Source organism: Ochotona princeps, chromosome 17 (genome assembly GCF_030435755.1).
Source record: "Ochotona princeps isolate mOchPri1 chromosome 17, mOchPri1.hap1, whole genome shotgun sequence".
NCBI classification, from domain to species: Eukaryota; Metazoa; Chordata; class Mammalia; order Lagomorpha; family Ochotonidae; genus Ochotona; species Ochotona princeps.
The window spans coordinates 38,161,402-38,182,470 of NC_080848.1; the positions used below are offsets into that span (position 1 = coordinate 38,161,402).

The window sequence follows — 21,069 nt, forward strand, 5'->3', positions numbered from 1 at the left end:
GGCTTGGGGCCCTCAGACCCCCGGGAAGGGCCCAGCCAAGAAGACAAGCGTCCCTGATCTACCAACGCAAGACAGAATATCAACAGGCTTCCACAGGCACACCTGTGTCAGCAACAACCGGTGCTCAGGCAGCCAGATGGCCACCTGGACTGGACTGCTTGCTTCGTTGAGTTCTGGGCCCAGTGGGAGGGCCAAGTGGGCAGGCACCGACCTTGCTTTTGCCTCTTTCCTCACTGTCCAGACCCACCTGATGTCACCCCCTCTGGATGAAGCCCTACTCTGAGTGCCCACCCACCTTCAGCCCCTTGGGGCACAGAAAGGCTCAGTGGCAGTGAGGCATGCCAAGTGCCTGTGCAGCTGACCTGCACAGGGGGTGGGGGGGGTGCAAGGCCTGCTGGGTTGTGAGCTCAGGTCGCTGCACCACTGGGAATGTGGTCGGCACTAAATAGAAGGTATGTCCAGGGTTCCCTGAGCATGGGTGCCTGTGTGTCCCCCTAGTGAAGGGGCGGAGGTGACTGGGGAGAGGGAGGATTCTGTGCCGCAGAATCCTGCACCATCTCCGGCGTGTGCAGGTCTGTGTGTGCGTGTGTGCTGCAGGTGTGTGTGGAATTGCCATCGAACGCTCTGCACACGCGTGTGCGTGCTCGCGGCTCCCTGAACACCTGTGTGTGTCCTGAGAGTGGCAGTGTGTGCCTGCCCGCGCAGGAACGCAGAACTGCGTGGCCCAGGGATCCTGCTTGCCCGGCTGCCCGCTGATCCAGAGAGCCACGGAGAGCCAGAGGCACGAGGACCCTGGCCTGCCGCCCGCCCTGTGCGCGCGCAGGGTCCCGGGCCGGCGTGCGCGCCGGTGTGAGCGCGAGTGCGGGAGCGGGTGGCGCCTCCCGGCTCGCTCCGCTCCGCGCCTCCCGCGCAGCCCGCGCACTCACCCTGCTTGGTTGCTACCGGGTGACGCGGGCTGGGCCCGCCCCCTGCCTGCCGGCCCCTGCACTCTCACTCGCGCCGGCCGCCGCCGAGCAGGCAGGAGCCGCGGCAGGGCCGTCCGGGGGCGCCGCCGGCCGTGCCCGCAGCCCCCCGCCGCGCCCCCGCCGGGCCTGCTGAGCCGCCCGCGGGCCGAGGTCGCGCCGGGCCGGACCGCGCCCGGGCGGGGCAGGGCTGCCTGCATGACCCTCCGGAGGCGCGGGGAGAAGGCGACCATCAGCATCCAGGAGCATATGGCCATCGACGTGTGCCCCGGCCCCATCCGGCCCATCAAGCAGATCTCCGACTACTTCCCCCGCTTCCCGCGGGGGCTGCCCCCGGACACCGCACTGCGCGCCGAGGCGCCCCCGGACGCCCCCGCGCGCCCGGCAGCGGCCAGCGCGGGCCGCCGCAGCCCCTCCGACGGCGGCCGCGACGACGAGGAGGACGTAGACCAGCTCTTCGGAGCCTACGGCGCCAGCCCGGGCCCCAGCCCCGGCCCCAGCCCGGCGCGGCCGCCCGCCAAGCCGCCCGAGGACGAGCCGGACGCCGACGGCTACGAGTCGGACGACTGCAGTAAGTTTCCAAGTCTCCGCCGCTGACGGCCCCCTCCCCGCTCAGGGCGAGCGCCGTGGCCTCGCGGGTTCCCCCGGGACCCCTCGCGCAACGTCCTTGTTCTCCCGCGCGCCGCCCGAGGCTCCCGCGCCCGCTTGGAGCGCGCAGCGAGCCCTGCCCGACACCTGCTGACCCCGGTCGGTGAGGTGGGAAGTTTGAGGGCGCCCCAGGAGGAAGACGTCCCATCTCGGGGCCGAAGTCCCATCTCGGGGCCGGACTCCCCCGAACCCGCGCCGCGCCCCCCTCTTGGTCCGCCTGCCGGGAGCTCCGGCGCGGGCGGCGGCTTTTGTTCCTGGGAAGGGCGGAGCGGCGCCCCGGGGAGACACCAGTTGCTGCCGGCCGCACGGTAGCTCCCTGCGCGCGAGCCGCTCCGGACAGGCCCCTGCGGCGCGAGGACCGGGCCTCCGGGGTGGGCCCAGCAGCCCGCGGCGTGCGGCGGCTTGACTGGCGCGGCAGCCGAGGACCGGGAAGACCGCGGGGCCGGTTGTCCTTCGGAGAAACCTTGGCCATCCCTCCCCTCGCTGCGTGGACCCCACCGCAGCGCTCGGTGGCCCGGTGACCTTCGCCCCACCTGTTACGCCCGCGGCCCCTGGACAGGAAGGGGCCCGGCCCGCGCCCCCTCCTACCGACATTGAGCCCTAGAGAGCAGGCAAGCGCTTGTGGCCAGGGGGTCAAGGCCCGGTTCAACCCGACCCGGGGCTGGCGGGGGGTCGTGGTCTGAGCACAGTCACTGGGCGCGGGGAGTGCTGGCAGGGCGCTGACGAGGGCCTCTCGGCTCAGCCCTGGGTCCTACGCATGGGGACCCGGGGTCAGGGGTATTCCTCTTTCCGCACTCCGCCACCAGCTGGGGAAAATGGGTGCGGAGATTCTACTGCAGGGAGCTCATGGTCCTGAATTTTCCTCTACCCCAGCGCCCAGCTCACCCTCTCTCGCTGGCCTACGGGCAGGCCATTCTGGGACCCGAGGCTGTTCTGGGCTGCCCTGAGGCCCAGACTGCCCCATAGAAGCTGGCTGGGTGGTTGTTCCCAGTGGCAGCATCTGTTGCTAACCCAGGGTGTGAGTAGGTGGGGCAGGGCTTGCCCCAGCTCCAGCCCACCCTGCTGGTGCCGCAGAGGACCCTCTGTGTGACATGGCCAGAAGGCCAACACGCTTGGGCTGGCCACCCCACCTCCCACCAGTCAGCTAAGTCTTATCTCTGGGCAGTGGGGCAGAGGGGCCAGGATTAGGCATCAGGACAGGCACACGTCCGCTGGCAGGGGGTTGACTCTCATGGAGTCAACAGCACCTGCTGGACGTGACTTAGTGAGCTTGCACTGTGCGCTGGCCACACCCAGGTCAACATCAGCAGGACACACTTGGAGAAGAGCGGGCCAAGCCAAGGCCAGTATGGAACCCTTCTCACCGCCCCCCCCCGCCCGTGCTGCAGCCCTGCAAAGGCAGCACCCCTACTCTTGGGGCCCTTCGGTGTCTGCTGTCAGAGGGGTCCGGGAACAGCTTGCGGGGGGTGGGGGGCAGGTCTGCCCTCCACCCTGTACCCCAGCAGCCTGTCGCTGCTCTGCGCTCTGACAGCCAGATCCCTGGAATAAGCCTAAATGATTCAAGCCAGATGGTTCATTATGGCTTTAGCCAGGGTTATGCTATTTGCTGCCCTAATTATTGGATTATCTCTGTTCTAACAAAAAGAAATTAGGGCGGTTGCTGTGTTGTCCCAGGCTGGGAGATAAGTGCTGTTTATTTTACTCCACCTTTCCATTTCCCCCCTGAAGCCCATCCTTTATTAAGTCACCTCAAGGCTGGAGCGTGGCCGGGGCCAGGCACCTGGAGGGGCAGGAAGGGGGCACAAGCAAGTGAACCTGGGTATCCACACCTCCTTTCTTCTTTGCCCCAGGGGCACAGGGCCCCAGTCGCTGGAGACACCACCATCAGCAGCAGCCCCTCCACGGCCACCTGCTCAGAAAGCTCCAGTTTGGGATGCTGCAATGACTCGGAGGCTTTGGGTGGCGAGTAGTAAGAAGCCAGTGCAAGTGGCAGGGATGCAAGCACAGTGGTTCCTGGGTGTCGTCCTGGGTAACGCTCCTGCCTGCCCACATCGCCACACTCCTTTCCTCTTGGGCTGAACATCGCAGTGGGTTCCCTGCTCCGTTCGTGTGTGGAATATCCAGGGGCAAACCAAGCGGCTAGTCATGCTGTCTCTGTGCACCAAGCTGAATCCTTCTGGTCCTAGGTGTCTGTGGTGGCTCCAGGCATCACAGCTCACAAGCAAGTCTTTGGTTTGATAAGGACCTGTTTCCTGCCCTACTTCACCGTTTCAGGTTCAGGAAACCACTTCCAGAAGTTCTCCTGAGACCTGTGCTTAATCCAGAGCTTGCAGGATTCACCCCAGAGGTCTGGAGCAAGGACAAAGCCAGGAACCGCCGCTGGGGGTGTGCTGCCAAGGCGCTCCTCCGCGGGGAGCCAGCCGAGGACCTCTTGCTGGGAACCCAGAGCCTCTTTGACCCTGAGCTGCCATAGTGTCTTTTTTTTTTTTTTAAAGATTTATTTATTTTTATTACAAAGTCAGATATACAGAGAGGAGGAGAGACAGAGAGGAAGATCTTCCATCCGATGATTCACTCCCCAAGTGAGCCGCAATGGCCGGTGCACGCAGATCCGAAGCCGGGAACCAGGAACCTCTTCCAGGTCTCCCACGCAGGTGCAGGGTCCCAACGCTTTGGGCCGTCCTCAGCTGCTTTCCCAGGACACAGGCAGGGAGCTGGATGGGAAGTGGAGCTGCCGGGATTAGAACCGGCACCCATATGGGATCCCGGGGCTTTCAAGGTGAGGACTTCAGCCGCTAGGCCACGCTGCCGGGTGCCATAGTGTCTTGATGCACGGTGCTGGCTTAGTGAGTGTCTGAGTATGCTGGGAAGCAAGCTGCATAGCAGCCAGGGAGGACAGTGAAGTGCTCCCAGCACTGTGTACCCCATCCTGAAGTGTGGGAGACACAGCACAGGGGAGGGGCCAGCTGCCTTAGAGCCACGGGCTGAAGCTGAGGAAGAGAACAGGGATGTGATCATGACTGTGGCCATGGGACATAGCTCTCCACGCTCTGCAGCAAGGCTGCCCTGAATCTGTGAACTCCCCTCCCATCCCTCCACGCCATCCCTGCCTGGCTTGGTTCCTCAGTTTCCCCAGTACTTTCGACTCAGGCTTCGTCATTTTCTGAGGTTCTCACCACAGGTGTTTGCTTGGTTGTTGGTTGGTTTTGTTTTTAAGGGGCAGTTAGTGCTTAGGAATCCAGCTGGAGGCGGGTGTTACAGCATCGCAGGTCAGGCCACTCGCATCCCATAGGACAGTGCTGGTTCAAGTTCCCCTGGCACCTCCGTCTGCAGTCCAACCCCTGCTCATTCAGTCAGGAAGGCAGCAGGAGACAGATCTGCCCACACGGGTCACCCGACAGAGCTGTGGGCTCCTGGCTTCAGCCCGGCCCAGCCCTGTCTGGCTGTCGTGGGTATTTGGAAAATGAACCAGCTGATGGAAGATTATCTCTCTCTTCTTCCTCCCCTCTTCTCTCTCTTAAATATAAACAAATGGACTTTTTTTGAAGAAATCTTTTTGTTTGTGTTTTTGCTGGGGAGAGATTTCCTGTGCCCAGTGGTGTACGTGTGTAGGGCGAGGTCGAGCCCAGCTGTCAGTCTCCGTCAGCCCTGCTGGGGCGTCAGCCCTAGAGAAACCCCCACGGCAGGAGATGCTGAGCTCTGAACCTTGCAGGGCCCTGCCTGGGCTGCCGCCTCCCCAAGGCCCATCAGCACCAGCCGGCATCACTCCTCCACAGGTGTGCGCTTCCCACGGGACAGACCGAGCAGCCAGGCAGCCTTCCGGCCCGCCGCAGCACAGGGTTCAGGGCACAGCACAGGGTTCAGGGCACAGCACAGGGTTCAGGGCACAGCACAGGGTTCAGGGCACAGCACAGGGTGCAGGGCAGAGCACAGGGTGCAGGGCATGCTCACAGCGCCACCCGTCCCACCCCTGCAGTCTCCCTGCTCTCTTTCCTCACCAGTCTTTCCTTATTATTATCATTTAAAATGTAGATATTTGAAAGGCAGAGTTGGGCCCGGCGTGATAGCATAATGGTTAAGGTCCTCGCCTTGAATGCCCCGGGATCCCATATTGGAGCCACTTCTTGTCACAGCTGCTCCACTTCCCATCCAGCTCCCTGCTTGTGGCCTGGGAAAGCAGACAAGGATGGCCCAAAGCCTTGGGACCCTGCACCCGCATGGGAGACCCGGAAAGAAGCTCCTGGTTCCCGGCTTCGGATGGGCGCAGCACCGGCCGTTGCAGCCACTTGGGGAGTGAATCATCGGATGGAAGATCTTTCTCTCTGTCTCTCCTCCTCTCTGTACATCTGCCTTTCAAATAAAATAAATAAATCTTAAAAAAAAAAAAAAAAAAAAAGAAAGAAAAAGGAAGCAGAGTTAGAGAGAGAGAAGGACAAAAACAGATCTCCGATTCCCTTGTTCACCCCCCAGATGGTTGCCATTACTGGGACTGGTCTTACACAAGGCCAGGGGCCTTTGGAACTCCACTGAGTCTGCCACATGGGTGACAGGGAGGGGCCCAAGTGCCCAGGCCATCTTGCCCTGCCTTCCTAGGAACATCAGAGCTAGATCAGAAGTGGAACACCTGGAACTTGACCTGGGTCCCCGTGGGGTGCCAACGCCACAGGCTAAGACTTAACCATTATTTAACCATTCAGAGCTTTCCGGGGAGTTTAGAGGCCCTCAGTCCAGCTCTCGGGCTACCTGGGCTCAGGGCCCCTGCCCGGAGGGAGTGACTGGTGGGAGTGGCTTCCACTGAGTGGCATCCAGGCCCACCTTCAGGGAGTCCCCTGGGAGCCCAGATCCCCTATGTCTTGCCAACTTGTCCTCCTCTGGGATGACGAAACTGGAAAAAAATCACGGATGTCCAAGTCCCACTCTGGTGAGCACGCGGTCCAAACCCGTGGAAGGGGTGTGGCTGAGGAGCCCACATGGGAGCATGCTGCCACAGTGCTGGCCCCAATTCTTTCGTCTAACACTTTGATTCATTTCATGTGTTTGACTGCTCCAGCATCAAATGCCCTGAAACTCCATGTAGGTCTCTTTCTCCTGTGGCGTGCCAGGGGCTCAAGTACTGGAGCCATCCCCTGCTGCCTCCTGGGTGGGTGGGGGCAGAGCTGGGCCTTGAACCCAAGCCCCCACAGGTGCTGCAGGTGGATCCCCGTGCCAGCCCCTTGTGGACTCTGTTTGGACACAGCTCTTTTTATTCTTTTGAAGATTTTTTTTTTATCAGAAAGTCAGATTTATAGAGAGAAGGAGATACAAAAAAAATCTGCTGTCACTGGTTTACTCCCCAAGTGGCCGCAATGGCTGGAGCTGAGCCAATCCAGAGCCAGGAGCCTGAAACCTCTTCCCGGTCTCCCATGCAGGTGTTGGGTCCCAAGGCTTTGGGCCATCCTCGACTGCTTTCCCAGGCCACAAGCAGGGAACTGGATGGGAAGTGGAGCAGCCGGGATTAGAACTGGTACATGCAAGGTGAAGATTTAGTCACTAGGCTACCGCACTAGGCCCACCTCTTTATTTTTAAGATTTCTTTGAAAGACAAAGTGACAGAGAAAGAGAGAGAAACCAAGAGACAGAGAAAAAGAGAGCTCTTCCATCTACCGTTTTTCTCCACAAATGGCTACAACCACCAGGTTTGGGCCAGGTTGAAGCCAGGAGCCTAGAAGTCCATCCAGGTGTCCCACATGGGTGGAAAGGGCCCAGCACCTCCAGCTTTCCCAGGTGCGTGAGGAGCTGGATCGGAGCAGAGCAGACAGGACTTGAAATTCATGCACTCCAGTGTGGTATCCGGTGTCGCAGGCAGCTGCTTCCCACGCTGGCTCGCGGCCACAGTCTTAACAAGTATTCTCCCCTGGTTTCCCAGAGGGAAGACCAGAGACAAGTACTTGTGTAGGAGTTTCAGGCTGACGACAAAGGAGGGGACAGAAAAGTGAAGAAGACCTCAAAAACAGGCTCCCTACCCCCCCCACACTACCACCACCCAGGGTGGGGTCCCCCCCAGCCCTTTGCACGTCCGGGCTGGGTCGGGACACACAGCAAAATCAGGCAATGCAGGTGCGTTCCCGCTCCGCGGCAATCCCGATGGAGCGGCTCTGTTTCAGAACACGTCCCAGAGGGGCCAGGCCAGTTCTCTAGGAAGGTCACCTAAGAGGGACTGCGCCTGCTATAATTACCTCCCCTGGGCTTCCGGGCACTGGGCACCATTGGGGCACAGCGCTATGAGCCGGGGACTTTGCAGAAAAGGGAACAGGGCACGGAGAGGCATGGACGCTCCAGTCACACGGCGAGCCAGAGTCTAGCCAGTGCAGTAGGCAGAGGCAGGCCGTGAACCGCATGCCTGGCCCCACGCCGGCAGGGTTGCTGGGAGCAAGACAAACACTCCGCCCGTCCTTGCCCCGGAATAAAGGGCAGCTGGTCACCAGGGGCCTGCAGACTCATGGAACTGACTCGAGATAGGCACCGTCTTGCTGTGAAGGGCCAGAGAGAGGATCCTTAGAGCCCCCCAGGCCATGTGGTCTTGGGACCACCTCCCCAGCTTGCTTTTGCAAGGGCAAAGCAAACCACAAGGCCCTTCCCATTCCCTCCTGATGCCACTGGCCAGCTCTAACTTGTCCATGATGACTCAGGGGAGGCATCGGCTCCCCCAGGAAGCCTTCCTTGATGTCGGCCATCCTTGTAGAGGTCGGGCGTCTACAAGGCCCCATCGTTCCTGGCCCAGCAGACTCTGCCGTGACAAACCCCTGTCGTCTGTTCTCTCCAGCTAGCAGTGCTGGCCAAGGGGACAGGAACCATGCCCCATTCCTGTCCCCATCCTGGGAGTCTAAGGGATGGGTGCAGGTGACATCAGGTCACCAGCCCCGTGCCTGGAACAGAACCAGGCCTTGGGGGACGGCTGGGGATACACCCCTTGCTGTCCAGTGGCTGCCCTGGCCTGGTGCTGGGTGTGGAAGGCCACAGCTGCACCCTCCACTGACCCCTGGCAGCCCGAGGGGTTGAGTCACGGGGCAGCCCTGAGAGCCTGCATGTGGAAGAGGGACGGCCAGGGCCTGCAGCCCTCCCAGACCTGGCCTGTCTGTCATCTGAGCTTTATGAGCCCCATTCAGCTAAGGGAGATCCAAGGCTGGGGGCCCAGGGCTTAGGGGCTGGGTGTGACTCGGGTACCTGCTCACAGAGACTGGGTATGACCCAATGCCCCACTTCCCCGAGTCTCAGCTCCTTCTTGTCTGCAGGGCGGAGCAAAAGCCATCACTCCCCCGGGGTGGGTGGGACTAGGAGGCTGGATGGGGCTGGCAAACAGTAGGTGCTCAGATGGTGACGGTTGCCATGGAGACTAGCATGCTTTCCTTTCTGGTGACAAAGGGGAAAAAAAACAGGTGGTTCACCTTTACATCTTTGCCTATTACCTGCAAGACACAATATTATTCACCTGTGTAGACTTGAACCATTTTCTTTGGTAAAATTTGAGGATTCTGTACGCATGTTTATACAGATTAGAGCAGTGCTGATGGGGCCAGCGTTGTGGCACAGTGGGTTAAGCCTCCACCTTTGAATCCACCAGCCCAAAGGGGGTACCATTTTGAGTTCTTGCTGCTCCACTTCTGATCCAGCTCTCTGATTATTACCAGGGAAGGCAGAGGAAAATGGTCCAAAGCCTTTGGACCCTGTGCCCACATGGGAGACCTGGATGAAATTCTAGGCTCCTGGCTCCAGCCTGGCCCAATCCCCAGCTATTGCAGCCATTTAGAAAGAGAACCAGCGAATGAAAGAACTCTCTCTGTCACTTTGCCTTTCAAATGAAATAAATATTAAAAACAAACAAACCAATGCTGTGTTGTCAGGGATGTCAAATGTGCCTCTGGCTTCAGCGAACTGGAAGTGTGCAGGGAGCTGTGGCATCTCTGTGCTACATCTTGATAACGAAATTCCTCGGGAGTAATTTTTATTTATAATAGTATTTATTTTGAAAGGCAGGGAGAGAGAGAGAGAGATCTGTCTGCTGATTACACTCTCCAAAGAACCTCAAGACGAGGGCTGGGCCAGGCTGAAACCAGAGACCAGGAGCGTCCTCCCACAGGGACTGCTGCTTTCCCGGGTGCGTTAGCGGAGCGCCATCAGAAGTGGAGTGGCCAAGACTTGAACCAGCAGCTGTGTGGCGTCCGGTGCTGCTTTACAGCAGCTGTGCTTCAGTGACTTTGACACTGGGATGAGCACTCTGCTCGTGCAGGAGGCCCTGAGCTCAACACTGGGGGCGGGAGAGAGCAACGCCGGCCTGCCTTTCCACCTGCTGAACCCCCTGAGGATGACTGCTGATGGCTGGGCTGAGCTGATGTCTCCCACAAATCATCTGAGTCTCGTTTAAAGAAAACGAAAACCACAAGGTCCCTGTGGCCATGCAGGGGCCGGCACAGCAGGCCATACCTCGGTGTGACCCAGGCCCTCCTTTGTTGGCAGCTGCCCTGGGCACCCTGGACTTCAGCCTGCTCTATGACCCCGAGAGCAATGCCCTCCACTGCACCATCAGCAAAGCCAAGGTAGGCCCTGCCCTGTGTGGGAGTTGGACCCAGCACTGCCCTCCGCCCTAGCCCGGTCTCATGGGGATCGGGATCGGACCCAGCCCCACCCTGTGTGATGGGGCTGTGCAGTGCTGTCCTCACCCTGTCCAGGCAGGTGTTGGAGGAGGAGGGTGTGGGTGGGGAGGAGCTGTCCCAAGAGGGACAGGGCAAGGATGGGGAGGGTGCCAGGGGACTCAGGTGGGTGGCTTTGAGCTCCTGCCCTGGACACAGGGGCCACAGGAGGCCTGACTCCAGTCATCCTCGGAGCCTGGCTCGCTGGCGTGGCGGTGGAGCGCCCCCCAGCCCACCCCCCATCTAGCCCTGTTCTCACTGGTGTTGTTTGCTTCATTCCCCCCACCCCACTCACCCACATGGCTCCCTCTGGGAGGAAGGTGCCCAAGTTGGTGTTCTCTCGCAAGGTAAGGGCCTGCGAGGCCTAGGAGAGCCCTCGGCAGGGCCATAGACGGGCCAGGCAGCCCAGCAGAGTCGCTTGGCCCCAACCTGCCCCAGCCCACCCCAGCCCTCCCGACCATGCCTACCTCTGCCCCATCCTCCCCCCTGCCAGCTGAGGCCCTAGCCTGGGCTGCCTGCCGTCCCTAGGGGACAGATTGCCTGGCGCTGCCCCTCCCCCATACCTCACTCTGCCTGTGCCCAGCCCAGGCCACCACAGCCCTGCAGCCCTGGATACCACCCATCTGGGGCTGCAGCCATGCACCTGCTGCATTCCCCCTTCTTTCTCCTCTGGAGGCCCCAACAGGGCAGATCCCCCCCTCTGGCTCCTCTCTGCTATGTAGACGTTGTCCAGGCTCTCAGGCCCCTCCAGCCTCCTCCGTAGCGGACCCCAGGACACCCCCCCCACACACATACACAACGTGTGTGGCTGCCTTCCCTCCCCAGCTCCACTGTGTGTGTGTGTACGCGTGTGCACGCGTGCGGCCATGTGGGCCTCCCAATCTAGCATCCCCAAGGGCACACACATTAGCTTATGTCCGTTTATGGATGGAGGATGAGGGGCCTGGACCCACAGTGGTGCCTGCACCTTCCAGAACCTTCTCTGTGACACTCTTAGCTCTGCACAGGCATGGGATCGGCTGGGCCTCTGAGCTGGGAGCTGCAGCAGGAGTATCCTGGGGGAGGCTGGCCACGCCGGAGTTTGCTCTGTGTACCATAGTCAGTCATAGCCACACAGAGTCCAAAAAAACCGGGAAAACCCAAACAGGATCCACAGGCCTGGGGCACTCTGGCTGTGGTTTGTGGAGTAAAGATACACCCCAGCTGTACCCGCTGGACAACTCTACATTGCCAGCCCAGGGCAGTGCCGGTGGCAGCATAGTGACTGAACTGGCAAGGGGGCAGCAGACTCCTGCCCTGCCAGCCCCGCTGCTGCATCCGCTCTTCCCTTCATGCTGGCCCCAGGAGACTATGATTGTGGACCCCTTTTCCAGGTGAGGAAGCTGAGGCTCAGGCCTCCGCCAGCTCAGCTGGGAAGTACCCACAGCCCAGGGCTGAGCAGGGGGCAGGCCTGAGCCCTCCCCTAGACCTCCCAGCCCACCAGGGAGCGAGGTGACCCCAGCAGAGGCAGAGCCTTGGCAGGGGCCCTATGGCAGCAGCCGCGCCCCCTCCAGGTAGAAAACCCTGGCGGTGCCATCCCAGAAGGGAAAATAGGGCCGGCCTCAAGGTGAGGAAGGAGGCAGTGTGTGAGCCACGGGCTCTGGGCTGCACGCTGAGCTGGACGCAGAACGGGTGCGGGCGCCATCTGGTGGACGGAGCCTCCACAGCCGCCGGCCCTGGACTGGAAGCCTGGCCGCTTTCCTGGGGTCAGAGGGGAAGCTCTCCCATGAGTGGACAGGTGCCCGAGGCTGTGTTTGGGATGTTGGCGGAGTCTGGCAGAGCACCTGCCCAAACCAGGGCAGCGTAGGACCTCTAGGGGGCAAAGAGGATCACCCCAAACAAGCCTATGATTTCCGTGAGACCTTGGCCCACCCATCTGGGGGCAAGAGGGACTGTACCAGCCTCCTGCTCCTCCTCTACCCAAGGATGTGGCCCAGAGGCTTCTGGAAAGAGGCCCATGCTGCCCTGGAGGCCACCTGGAGGCCCTGGCTGCCCTGTACTCCCACCTCCCAGATCACACGCTCTGCTGTCTTCTGCCCAGGGCCTGAAACCGATGGACCACAATGGGCTGGCGGACCCCTACGTCAAGCTGCACCTGCTGCCAGGAGCCAGTAAGGTGAGGGGGTGCTACCTGGAGAAGCAGCCAGTCAGCTCTGCCCACCCTGCAGCACCTGGGATCCTATTCCCCAACCAGGCCCAAGCAAGCTGATGGGTGACCAGCTGCACACGGTGCCTGTCCGTGTCACACCCACTAGCCTCCCAGGGGCCCTGTGAGTCAGCGTCACCTGCCTGCTGGGATGAGGGGCCCTGGAGACAGTGTTTTATAAGAGACACGCCCAGGTTAATACTGTGTGCACACAAAGGGATCTGGGAACACCTGGTTCAACGGAGCCCTCTACTACAGGACTCATTGGCGCCTTCAGTGAGCTAGTGGGCCACTCTGACTGCATAAGGGAGGAGCCAGTAGCATGTGCCCAGTGCAGGTGCCCACAGCTCCTGTTCCCATGTGCCTGACCTGGCAGGCAGAGCAGGCAGTGCTTATAGTACTAGCTCAGCAGGTGCCTTTGGAGAGGGAGAAAAAAGTCTGCTCTTATGCTACAGCCCCAAGGGGACCCTAAGTGTGGAAAATCAGGCCTCGATCTGTCTTCTTGGTGTACCTCTTACTGCTTGGTGTGGTTCACTGTTCGTGACGGGAATGTGCCTGGGTTCACGGCCCCTCCCTGCGTGCCCAAAGCCAACCCTGTGGCCTCTTTGGGACCCCCCTCAGCCAGACCTCCCTCTCACTGGCTCTCTTCTATACCTGAGGATCTTGGGGTTACACTGGGCACCTGGGGCAGCTGGGATGACCCCCCCCAGATGACAGTTGGCTGAGCAGTGGTCTCCACTCAGCTCCAGGCACTGGACATGACTGTCCTGGGGGGCCGACTTCCTGCCCTCACCCCATCAAGACCCCTCTTGCTGTCTGCAGGCCAATAAACTGAGAACAAAAACCCTGCGTAACACACTGAACCCCATGTGGAACGAGACACTCACCTACTACGGGATCACAGACGAGGACATGGTCCGCAAGACCCTGCGGTGGGTGAGGCCCCGGCCACCTGCTCCTCACATATCCCTGCCGACTTGGGAAGCCCACTAGGGGCACCCAGTGTGTCTGAGGCGCCAGCCGTGCCCCCTTGCCTCCCCCCACCTCAGGATCTCTGTGTGTGACGAGGACAAATTCCGCCACAATGAGTTCATCGGAGAGACACGGGTGCCCTTGAAGAAGCTGAAGCCCAACCACACCAGGACGTTCAGCATCTGCCTGGAGAAGCAGCTGCCGGTGAGCGGGCACCGCCCAGGGAGCACCTGCCGCGCATCCGGCAGGCTGCAGGTGCGGGAGAGACAGGCGGGACCAAGCGGAGCAGGGAGAATTGGGGGAGTCTGAGCTCAGAGAGGTGTGGGGATAGCGGGGAGGGCCCTGGGTGACCACAAGGATGTGTCCCAGGAGGCGCCAAAAACAGGTGATGGCTGGGAGGGAAGGGAGGAGTTGCACCCAGAAGGGAAGCAGGTGCTGAGGCTTGGGGCCAGGGCTCCGGAGGGCCCAGGCAGCCATGGACTGGGGCAGCCAGGCCAGAAGTAGACACACATTGGGAATGTGCAAGGCATGCTGGGGCCCATGACACGCCCAAGGGGACAGGGTGGTCCTGTCCCAGACACTCCCCTGCTGGAACATAGGGTCAGCACGCACGGCCCCCAGTCGGCCCCAGCAGCTGAGCCCTTTCAGATCCTGCTCTGATTGTCCTGGCCGCTCTCCCATGCCCCGTCTCCATGCCTTGCTGCCCCTGCTTCTGGAGAAGTGAGCCAGTAGTGCCCAGTGTTCAGGATGTGGGTAGCAGCATGCATCCCCCCACCCTCTGCTGCATTCTGGGGGCCTGAGTGAGGGGGAGGCCACCATGGTGGGTGTGGCCAGTACCAGTGGGGGTGCAGGAGGGACCTGAGGCCGAGCCACCTGCAGTATCTGGCCCTGTCTTTTGGCATAACTTAATCAACTTTTGTTCCCTTGTCACGGCTCTCCCACTCAGACACGGGTGATGGGCATGACCTTTTGTGTGTTAATATTAGTCACCAGCCACAGGCAACCCGGTCTTCCTGAGTGATGTGCGCCACCTACGAGAGGCAGCGCGGGCTCCTCCTGGAGCAGTTCCTGAGCTTTGCTGGTATCAACCAGCAGCCACGCATGTGTGCACCTGTGGCTGTGAGGACACACAGGATGGTGGGCAGATGAAATGGCCCAGAGTACCTTATCCAGCCCCTGAAAAGCCTGCAGGGAATACCCCTTCTCCTGTAGGAGGGGTCTTCACAATATTCATAGACAATGTGTAGCATGAAAAAGGCTTACCACAAATTTAAACCCAAACTTCCTGATGACAGTCAGGCTCAGGGACAGGGAGGCCATCCGCTATGGGACGGTGTAGGAGCAGGTGGGGACAGCTGAGCCACTGCCCTGCCCAACAGGTGGACAAGACGGAAGACAAGTCCCTGGAGGAGCGGGGCCGCATCCTCATCTCCCTCAAATACAGCTCACAGAAGCAGGGCTTGCTCGTGGGCATCGTGCGCTGCGCACACCTGGCTGCCATGGATGCCAACGGCTACTCAGACCCCTACGTGAAAATGTGAGTGAGCGACTACCCTCCTCAGTTCCAGGGAGGCCAGATTCGGGGTCTAGTGTGGCGGGTGGTGGGCGCTGCATCCACAGGGGCATCTTCTCTTACGTGCTATTTTGACAACTGCTGGGCTTGAAGGTGGCCAGCCCATTTCACAGATGGGAAAACTAAGGCTTGCAGCAGCTCAGTGCCTCTATAAGTTCATGCAGATAGAAAGTATTTATTTCTTGATGGTGCATCCAGGCCATGTCACAACCTCAGAACCTGGGAGGGCCAGGGCAGCTGCAAGAGGGTGGGGGGCAGTGCCAGGATATCCCAGAGGTCTGGCAAAGGAACCCTGTCTGTTGCCCATGAGTGGACCTCCCACCCATGAAAGCGACACTAACCAAGCAGGAGGAGGAACTGGGCGCCTGGCCAGGCTGCGGGGGAGCAACTGGTGGCCTTTGAGAAGGTGACATGGGTCCTAAAGGGTCACACTTGGCAGAGGGGGAGGCAGAGAGGGCAGGATTTCGCTCAACAGAAGGGAGGTGAAGGAAGAAGAGGGGTGGGACAGAGGAGTTAGGACACCAAGACAGGAGTGGGCCATGCCAGAAGGGACACTGCCAAGGTGCCATCTACCACAGGGAGCATCACTTGGGCACTGTTGCCATGGCCACTGTCAAACTTCTGTCATTTGTCAAAAATTTGTGCCAGAAATCACTGGCAGTCTCTGAGAAGGCTCAATGCCAAGTTCCTAGTTGACCCAGCCACTGCACACCCCAGGGATGCCCCCCCAAGAGTGACAAGCCTGTGTCCAGCAAGCCAAGGGCCTGTCCACTGGGTAGTGGGTGGACACGATGTGGCCTGCGCATGTGGCCTGCAATAGTGCGTGTCTGTCAGCAGGGAGCTGCAGCACCTGCTCGCTTGGGCACAGATGCGCCTTGGAGACTGGATGCCAAAGGAGAGAGGGCAGCCGTGCAGGGTTGCAGCTCGTGGGGATGGATCTGAACATCCACAAAGGCAGGTCCAGGGAAGCAGGAAGCAGATGAGTGATAACCAGCGCTGGGGGCGTTTGGGAAGAAGCAAGCATCATTCAGGGGACCAGATTTCTGCTGGGAATGACGAGTGCTTTCTGGGGGTCCCTGTGCAGCTCTGGGGACAAACTGAAAGCCACCTCACTGTATGCTATGAAAGGCTCATACCCTGTAGAGTGCATCTCAGGAGCACTGCTCCAGGGGCTGGCCTTATGGCCTGGGGGGTTAAGCCGCCACATGTGACACCGGCACCCTGTATCAGAGTGCTAGTTCGAGTCCCCATGGCCCTGCTTCCAATCCAGCCCCCTGCTGTGGCACCTGAGAAAGCAGCAGAGGATGATGGCCCAAATGCTTGGCCCCCTGCACCCACATGGGAGACCCACATGGAGTTCCTGGCTTCTGTCCCGGCCCAGGGCTGGGCATGGCAGCCATCTGGAGGAGTGAGCCAGCAAATAGAAGATCTCTGTCTCTGCCTCTCTCCGTCACGTGATTCTGCCTTTCCAAAAAGAAAGCTGTTGGCTGTAACAGTCTGACACCCGACTCCAGGAGAGGTGCTGGCACTGCAGGGTTTCCATGTGACACAACATTACCAAAATGATGTGTCCTGCTGCCTGGAGACTGGAGTGAGAGAGCACACTACATGCGGCTGCTCAAGGGAAGCTGGAAGGCTGTGTGTGTCCAGTCAGGTGCAGGGAGTGTACACCCCACACGGTATGACTGTCCTTGCAGTGTGCACCACCACGGAACCCCAGCACAGGAGGAGGGCTGCTCTTGGCAAGGATGCCTGTAACCATGACAACCTGGAAATGGTCCAACAGCCATCAGCAGAGGAAGAGATGAATAAGATGTGGCACATCCATAGGACAGCGTGCTGTGTGGTTACGAGGGACACAGGAGGCCCGGGTGAATTCACACAGGCAGCTTCCCCCAGGCTGAGCCAACAAGCACGCTGCCCATGTGCTGGTGCAGTCGGCTGCCCCTGCTGATTCAACAAGTGGCAGCTCACAAATGCTTGGAGAGGGGCAGGTGTTGCAGCTCCTAGCTGCTTGGGGCACCTGCGTGTCTGGGTTGCAGTCCTGGCTCCAATCCCAAATCAGCTTCCTATTGATGCAGGCCCTGGGAGGCAGCCAGTGATGTTTAGGGGCTCACCACTCTGCCAAGACCAAGAAATTCCCAGGTGCTGGGTTGGGCCTGGCTGTTTGAGGAGTACACTAACAAATGGGAGTGTGTGTGTGTGTGTGTGTCTCCTCTTACATAAGTAGAAAAAAAAAAACTTGTTATAAAATTTAAAGACTTAGGGCTGGTGCTGTGGTATAGCATGTTAAGCTATTACCTGCAGTGGCAACAACCCAAAATGGGCTCTAGTTCAAGTCCTGGCTGCTCTACTTCTGGTCCAGCTCCCTGCTTATGAGAAAACAGCAGAAGGTGGCCCCAGTGCTTAAGCCCCTGAACCCTGAGGACACCAGATGAAGCTACTTGCCACTGGCTTCAGGCTGACTCTGCGTCACTGGAGTGTGACTCAATGGACGGAAAATCTGTCTCTCCTCTTTATTTTTTTTTAATTGGAAAGACAGATTTACAGAGAATCTTCCATCCACTGGTTTACTCTCCAAATGACCTTGTGGCCAGAGCTGAGCTGATCCCAAGCCAGAAGCCAGGAGTCTGCTCTGGGTCTCCCAAGGGGTAGAAGGGTCCCGAGGTTTTGGTACATTCTCCACTGCCTTCCCAGGCCACAGGCAGAGAGCTGGACCAGAAGTGGCACAGCCAGGGCACGAACCGGCATCCATATAGAATGACAGCACTTGTAGGCAGAAGATTAGCCAATTAAGGCATCGTGCTCAACCCTGGCCCCTGTTCCTCTCTTTCTCTGTAACTGCTTTTTAGGTAAACAAATCTTTTCTTATACAGATTTATTTTATTTTTATTAGAAAGTTAGATACACAGAGAGGAGAATTTTCTGTCCAATGACTCACTCCCCAAGCGACCACGATGGCCAGAGCTGCACCAAACTGAAGCCAGAAGCCAGGAGCCTCTTCCAGGTCTCCCACGCAGGTGCAGGGTCCCAAGGTTTTGGGCCGTCCTCGACTGCTTTCCCAGGCCACAGGCAGGGAGCTGGATGGGAAGCAGGACTGCCAGAATTAAAGCCAACACCTAGATAGGATCCCGGTGCGTGCAAAGCGAGGACTTTAGCCGCTATGCTACCATACCAGGCCCAGTAAATAAATCTTTAAGAAAAAAATTGTTTGAAAGGCTTGAGCCAGGGTATAATTCTGCTAAAAACCCTTGGGTGGAAATGTGAGTTTTGCAAAACTGCGGCTTCCAGCAACAAGGGAAACCCTGCTTCCTAGCGGTCAGTGTGGGGTGGTCTAGGGACTCCTCAGGAGCAGAAGGTCAGCTGGTGAAGGGAGCAGAGTGGAGCTGCTGCTGGCCCCTTGTGCCTCGCACCATGCAGTGCTGGGACACGACGGGCCTGGCAAGGGCTCCCCAGAGGCAGACAGCTGCGCCCAGTCCCACCGCCCTGTCTGCACCCAGGGCTCCCCACAACCCTCTGCCTGGCCTTCCTGTGATTCCAGATACCTGAAGCCAGACGTGGACAAGAGATCCAAGCACAAGACGGCCGTGAAGAAGAGGACCCTGAACCCTGAGTTCAACGAGGTGTGAGGGGCGGAGTGCCAACAAAACCACGCACTGTCCCCCAGGGTCACTGTGAGAGCAGCACAGGGCTGGGGGTATGGGGAGGACAGCCCTGATAGGGTATGGGGAAGACAGGGCAGTGAGGGAGGGACTCACGGCCGTGGGGAAGGAGGGAGGGGTGTGTATAGACAACTCCACCTGGGAAAGCGCCTCAGCCTAGATTGACCCCATCTCCCTGGAGCAAGGGTGGCTGGGAACAGAGGGCCTTGGAAAGGCCCAAGCCACTCCAACCATGCCAAGCCAGCGGAGGCTGCTGGGAGATACTTCCAGAAGGGAAGGGGAGCAGTCCAGAAGCTTGAGAGCAGTAGACAAGCAGGCAGGGGGACAGGGTAGACCCTTGGGCAGAATTGAGCAGTGCGGGTGAGTTGCCACCTGTCACCCATGCCCTCTGCATGCCACAGCCCCTAGGAGGCTGAGCGCCTAAACCCTCGCTCTGGCCTGCAGGAGTTCTGTTACGAGATTAAGCATGGAGACCTGGCCAAGAAGACCCTGGAGGTCACCGTCTGGGACTATGACATTGGAAAGTCCAACGACTTCATCGGTGAGGCGCAGCGGGGACAGAGGGCAGCTGCTGGCCTGGCCTGGCTTTAGCCGAGGGCACAGGCCCTGCACTCATCACACTCGCCTTCCTGGCTACCAGGGAGGGCCAGGATCGTGAACCACTTGCCCCTGGCAACACAAGGGCCCATGAAGTAACAGATAGGTCCTGACAATGAAGGGGAGGGGGCAGTATGCAGCAGCTGGGATGGGTCAGCTCCTGGGCCCCTGTTGCCTGAGTTTGGGGGGGTCACTGCTGCATGCAGGGGTGTGCCAAGCCCTTCCTGGTGCCGGTAGAAGGAAGGCAGGGAGCCTAGCCCCTGGTCCAATTCTGTCCACACTCAGAGCACAGAATCCAGGGGGTGGGGGTCCACTGCCACCAGGGCACAGCCTCCCTGGGCTGCTGACGGCCCTCGCACCCCTCCTGCAGGTGGCGTGGTTCTGGGCATCAACGCCAAGGGCGAGCGCCTGAAGCACTGGTTCGACTGCCTAAAAAACAAAGACAAGCGCATCGAGCGCTGGCACACGCTCACCAGCCAGCTCCCGGGGGCCGTGCTCAGCGACTGACCGCCCCGCCCTGCACCTGCCAGACCCGGGGCTTCCTCAGCCGCCACCAAGGGCTGCAGCCCCCACGCTGGGGGAGTCCAGGACACCTGCCCAGACACACAGCGGCTCGGAGGACCCAGGGCGGGGAGGGCAGAGAGGCAGGCCAAGAGAAGGCCTCAGCCTCCATACTCCCGGACACACGTAGAGGTCCTTGAAAAAGCCCAGGCTTAGAGCACAGAGTGTGGAGCACCCAAGGGCCAATGAGGGCCCTGGAGGATATGGGCATGGGACTGCCAAAATGTCCCAAGAGTCCCAGGCGTGGCCACAGAGAGGTTGGGACACACACATTCCTCTCTGGCATCGCTGGGCCAGCAGACAGCAGCCTAGGCATGGGGCGCCAGCCCGTCCACTGAACACAGGCCAGCTGGCAAGAGCATCATCTGCTGGCTGCACCCGGGGCCCGCTCTCAGGGCTCCCCCATTGCCAAGCGAGCCAGGAGCAAAGCACCACCACAATGGACATGCAGTGTCCAGAGCAGCCTGACCCACCTGCCAGAGCCGGAACACAACCAAAGAGAGAGGCAGGAAGGCTTCTCAGAGGAGGAAGGCCAGCTAGTGAAAGGGGGCTGAAAGGACCCTGCAGGTAGTGAGGAAGGTGATGGTGCAAAGAGCTGTGCACACCCAGGATCTGCCCCAGGGCACATGTGTTGGGATAGAGGGCCTGGGGCGTGGGGCTGATGCTCCAGACACACTGCTGCCTTGCCTGCCCAGCCAAGAGCTCCCGCTGGTATTCTATGCTGCAGAGAAGAGCAGGGTGAACTCAGCTGGCTCTGCATCTGGCTTCAGGTGGAGGCTTGGTTACCCCTGGAATGCTGGCCCTCCCAAAGCCAGTGGGACTGAAGAAGGAAGCCTTGGCTGGTGGGCCTTGGCAGGAAACCCCAAACCTGGCAGCCCTGGGCCTTCAGCCACATGGAAGAAGAGACGCAGAATCAAGGGGTTTCGAGCCCACACCCTCATCAAGTTCAGCCCGCTGCTGTTTGGTGCCCAGAGAGAGTGTGATCTGAAGCCAACATCCACGGCTACGCCTGACCCCAGTGCTCCAGGGCACGTGCTGGCCCACATGGGAGGTCCACTGGCTGCCCACAGCGGGGCTCCAGAGCATGAGGACCAAGCTTGTGCTACAGACACACAAACCACGTCACTGCACGCAGCAGGGGTGATGGCTCAAATCCCACCAAGTGCCATTGGCTCCCACCAGCTGTGCAGGGGGAGCCCGGCCGCCCTCATGACCCTTGGAGCCTGGGATGCACATCTCCTGT

General features: G+C 59.9%; 1 protein-coding gene across 2 annotated transcripts; it reads left to right on the forward strand.

The window, feature by feature from the left end:
• On the forward strand, positions 1-20,521 carry DOC2B (double C2 domain beta). Of its 2 annotated transcripts, none has more exons than XM_058675812.1 (9): positions 1-1,533; positions 10,104-10,183; positions 12,357-12,431; positions 13,284-13,393; positions 13,511-13,688; positions 14,813-14,970; positions 18,548-18,629; positions 19,113-19,209; positions 19,636-20,521. In XM_058675812.1, exons 1-9 carry the CDS (start codon positions 1,161-1,163, stop codon positions 19,770-19,772), a joined length of 1,290 nt encoding a protein of 429 aa, XP_058531795.1. In that variant the 5' UTR covers positions 1-1,160; the 3' UTR covers positions 19,773-20,521. The 2 variants fall into 2 exon arrangements, with proteins under 2 accessions (XP_058531795.1, XP_058531796.1); XM_058675813.1 differs by having other exon boundaries at positions 4-1,533; positions 13,511-13,637.
• The last annotated feature ends 548 nt before the right edge of the window (positions 20,522-21,069 follow it).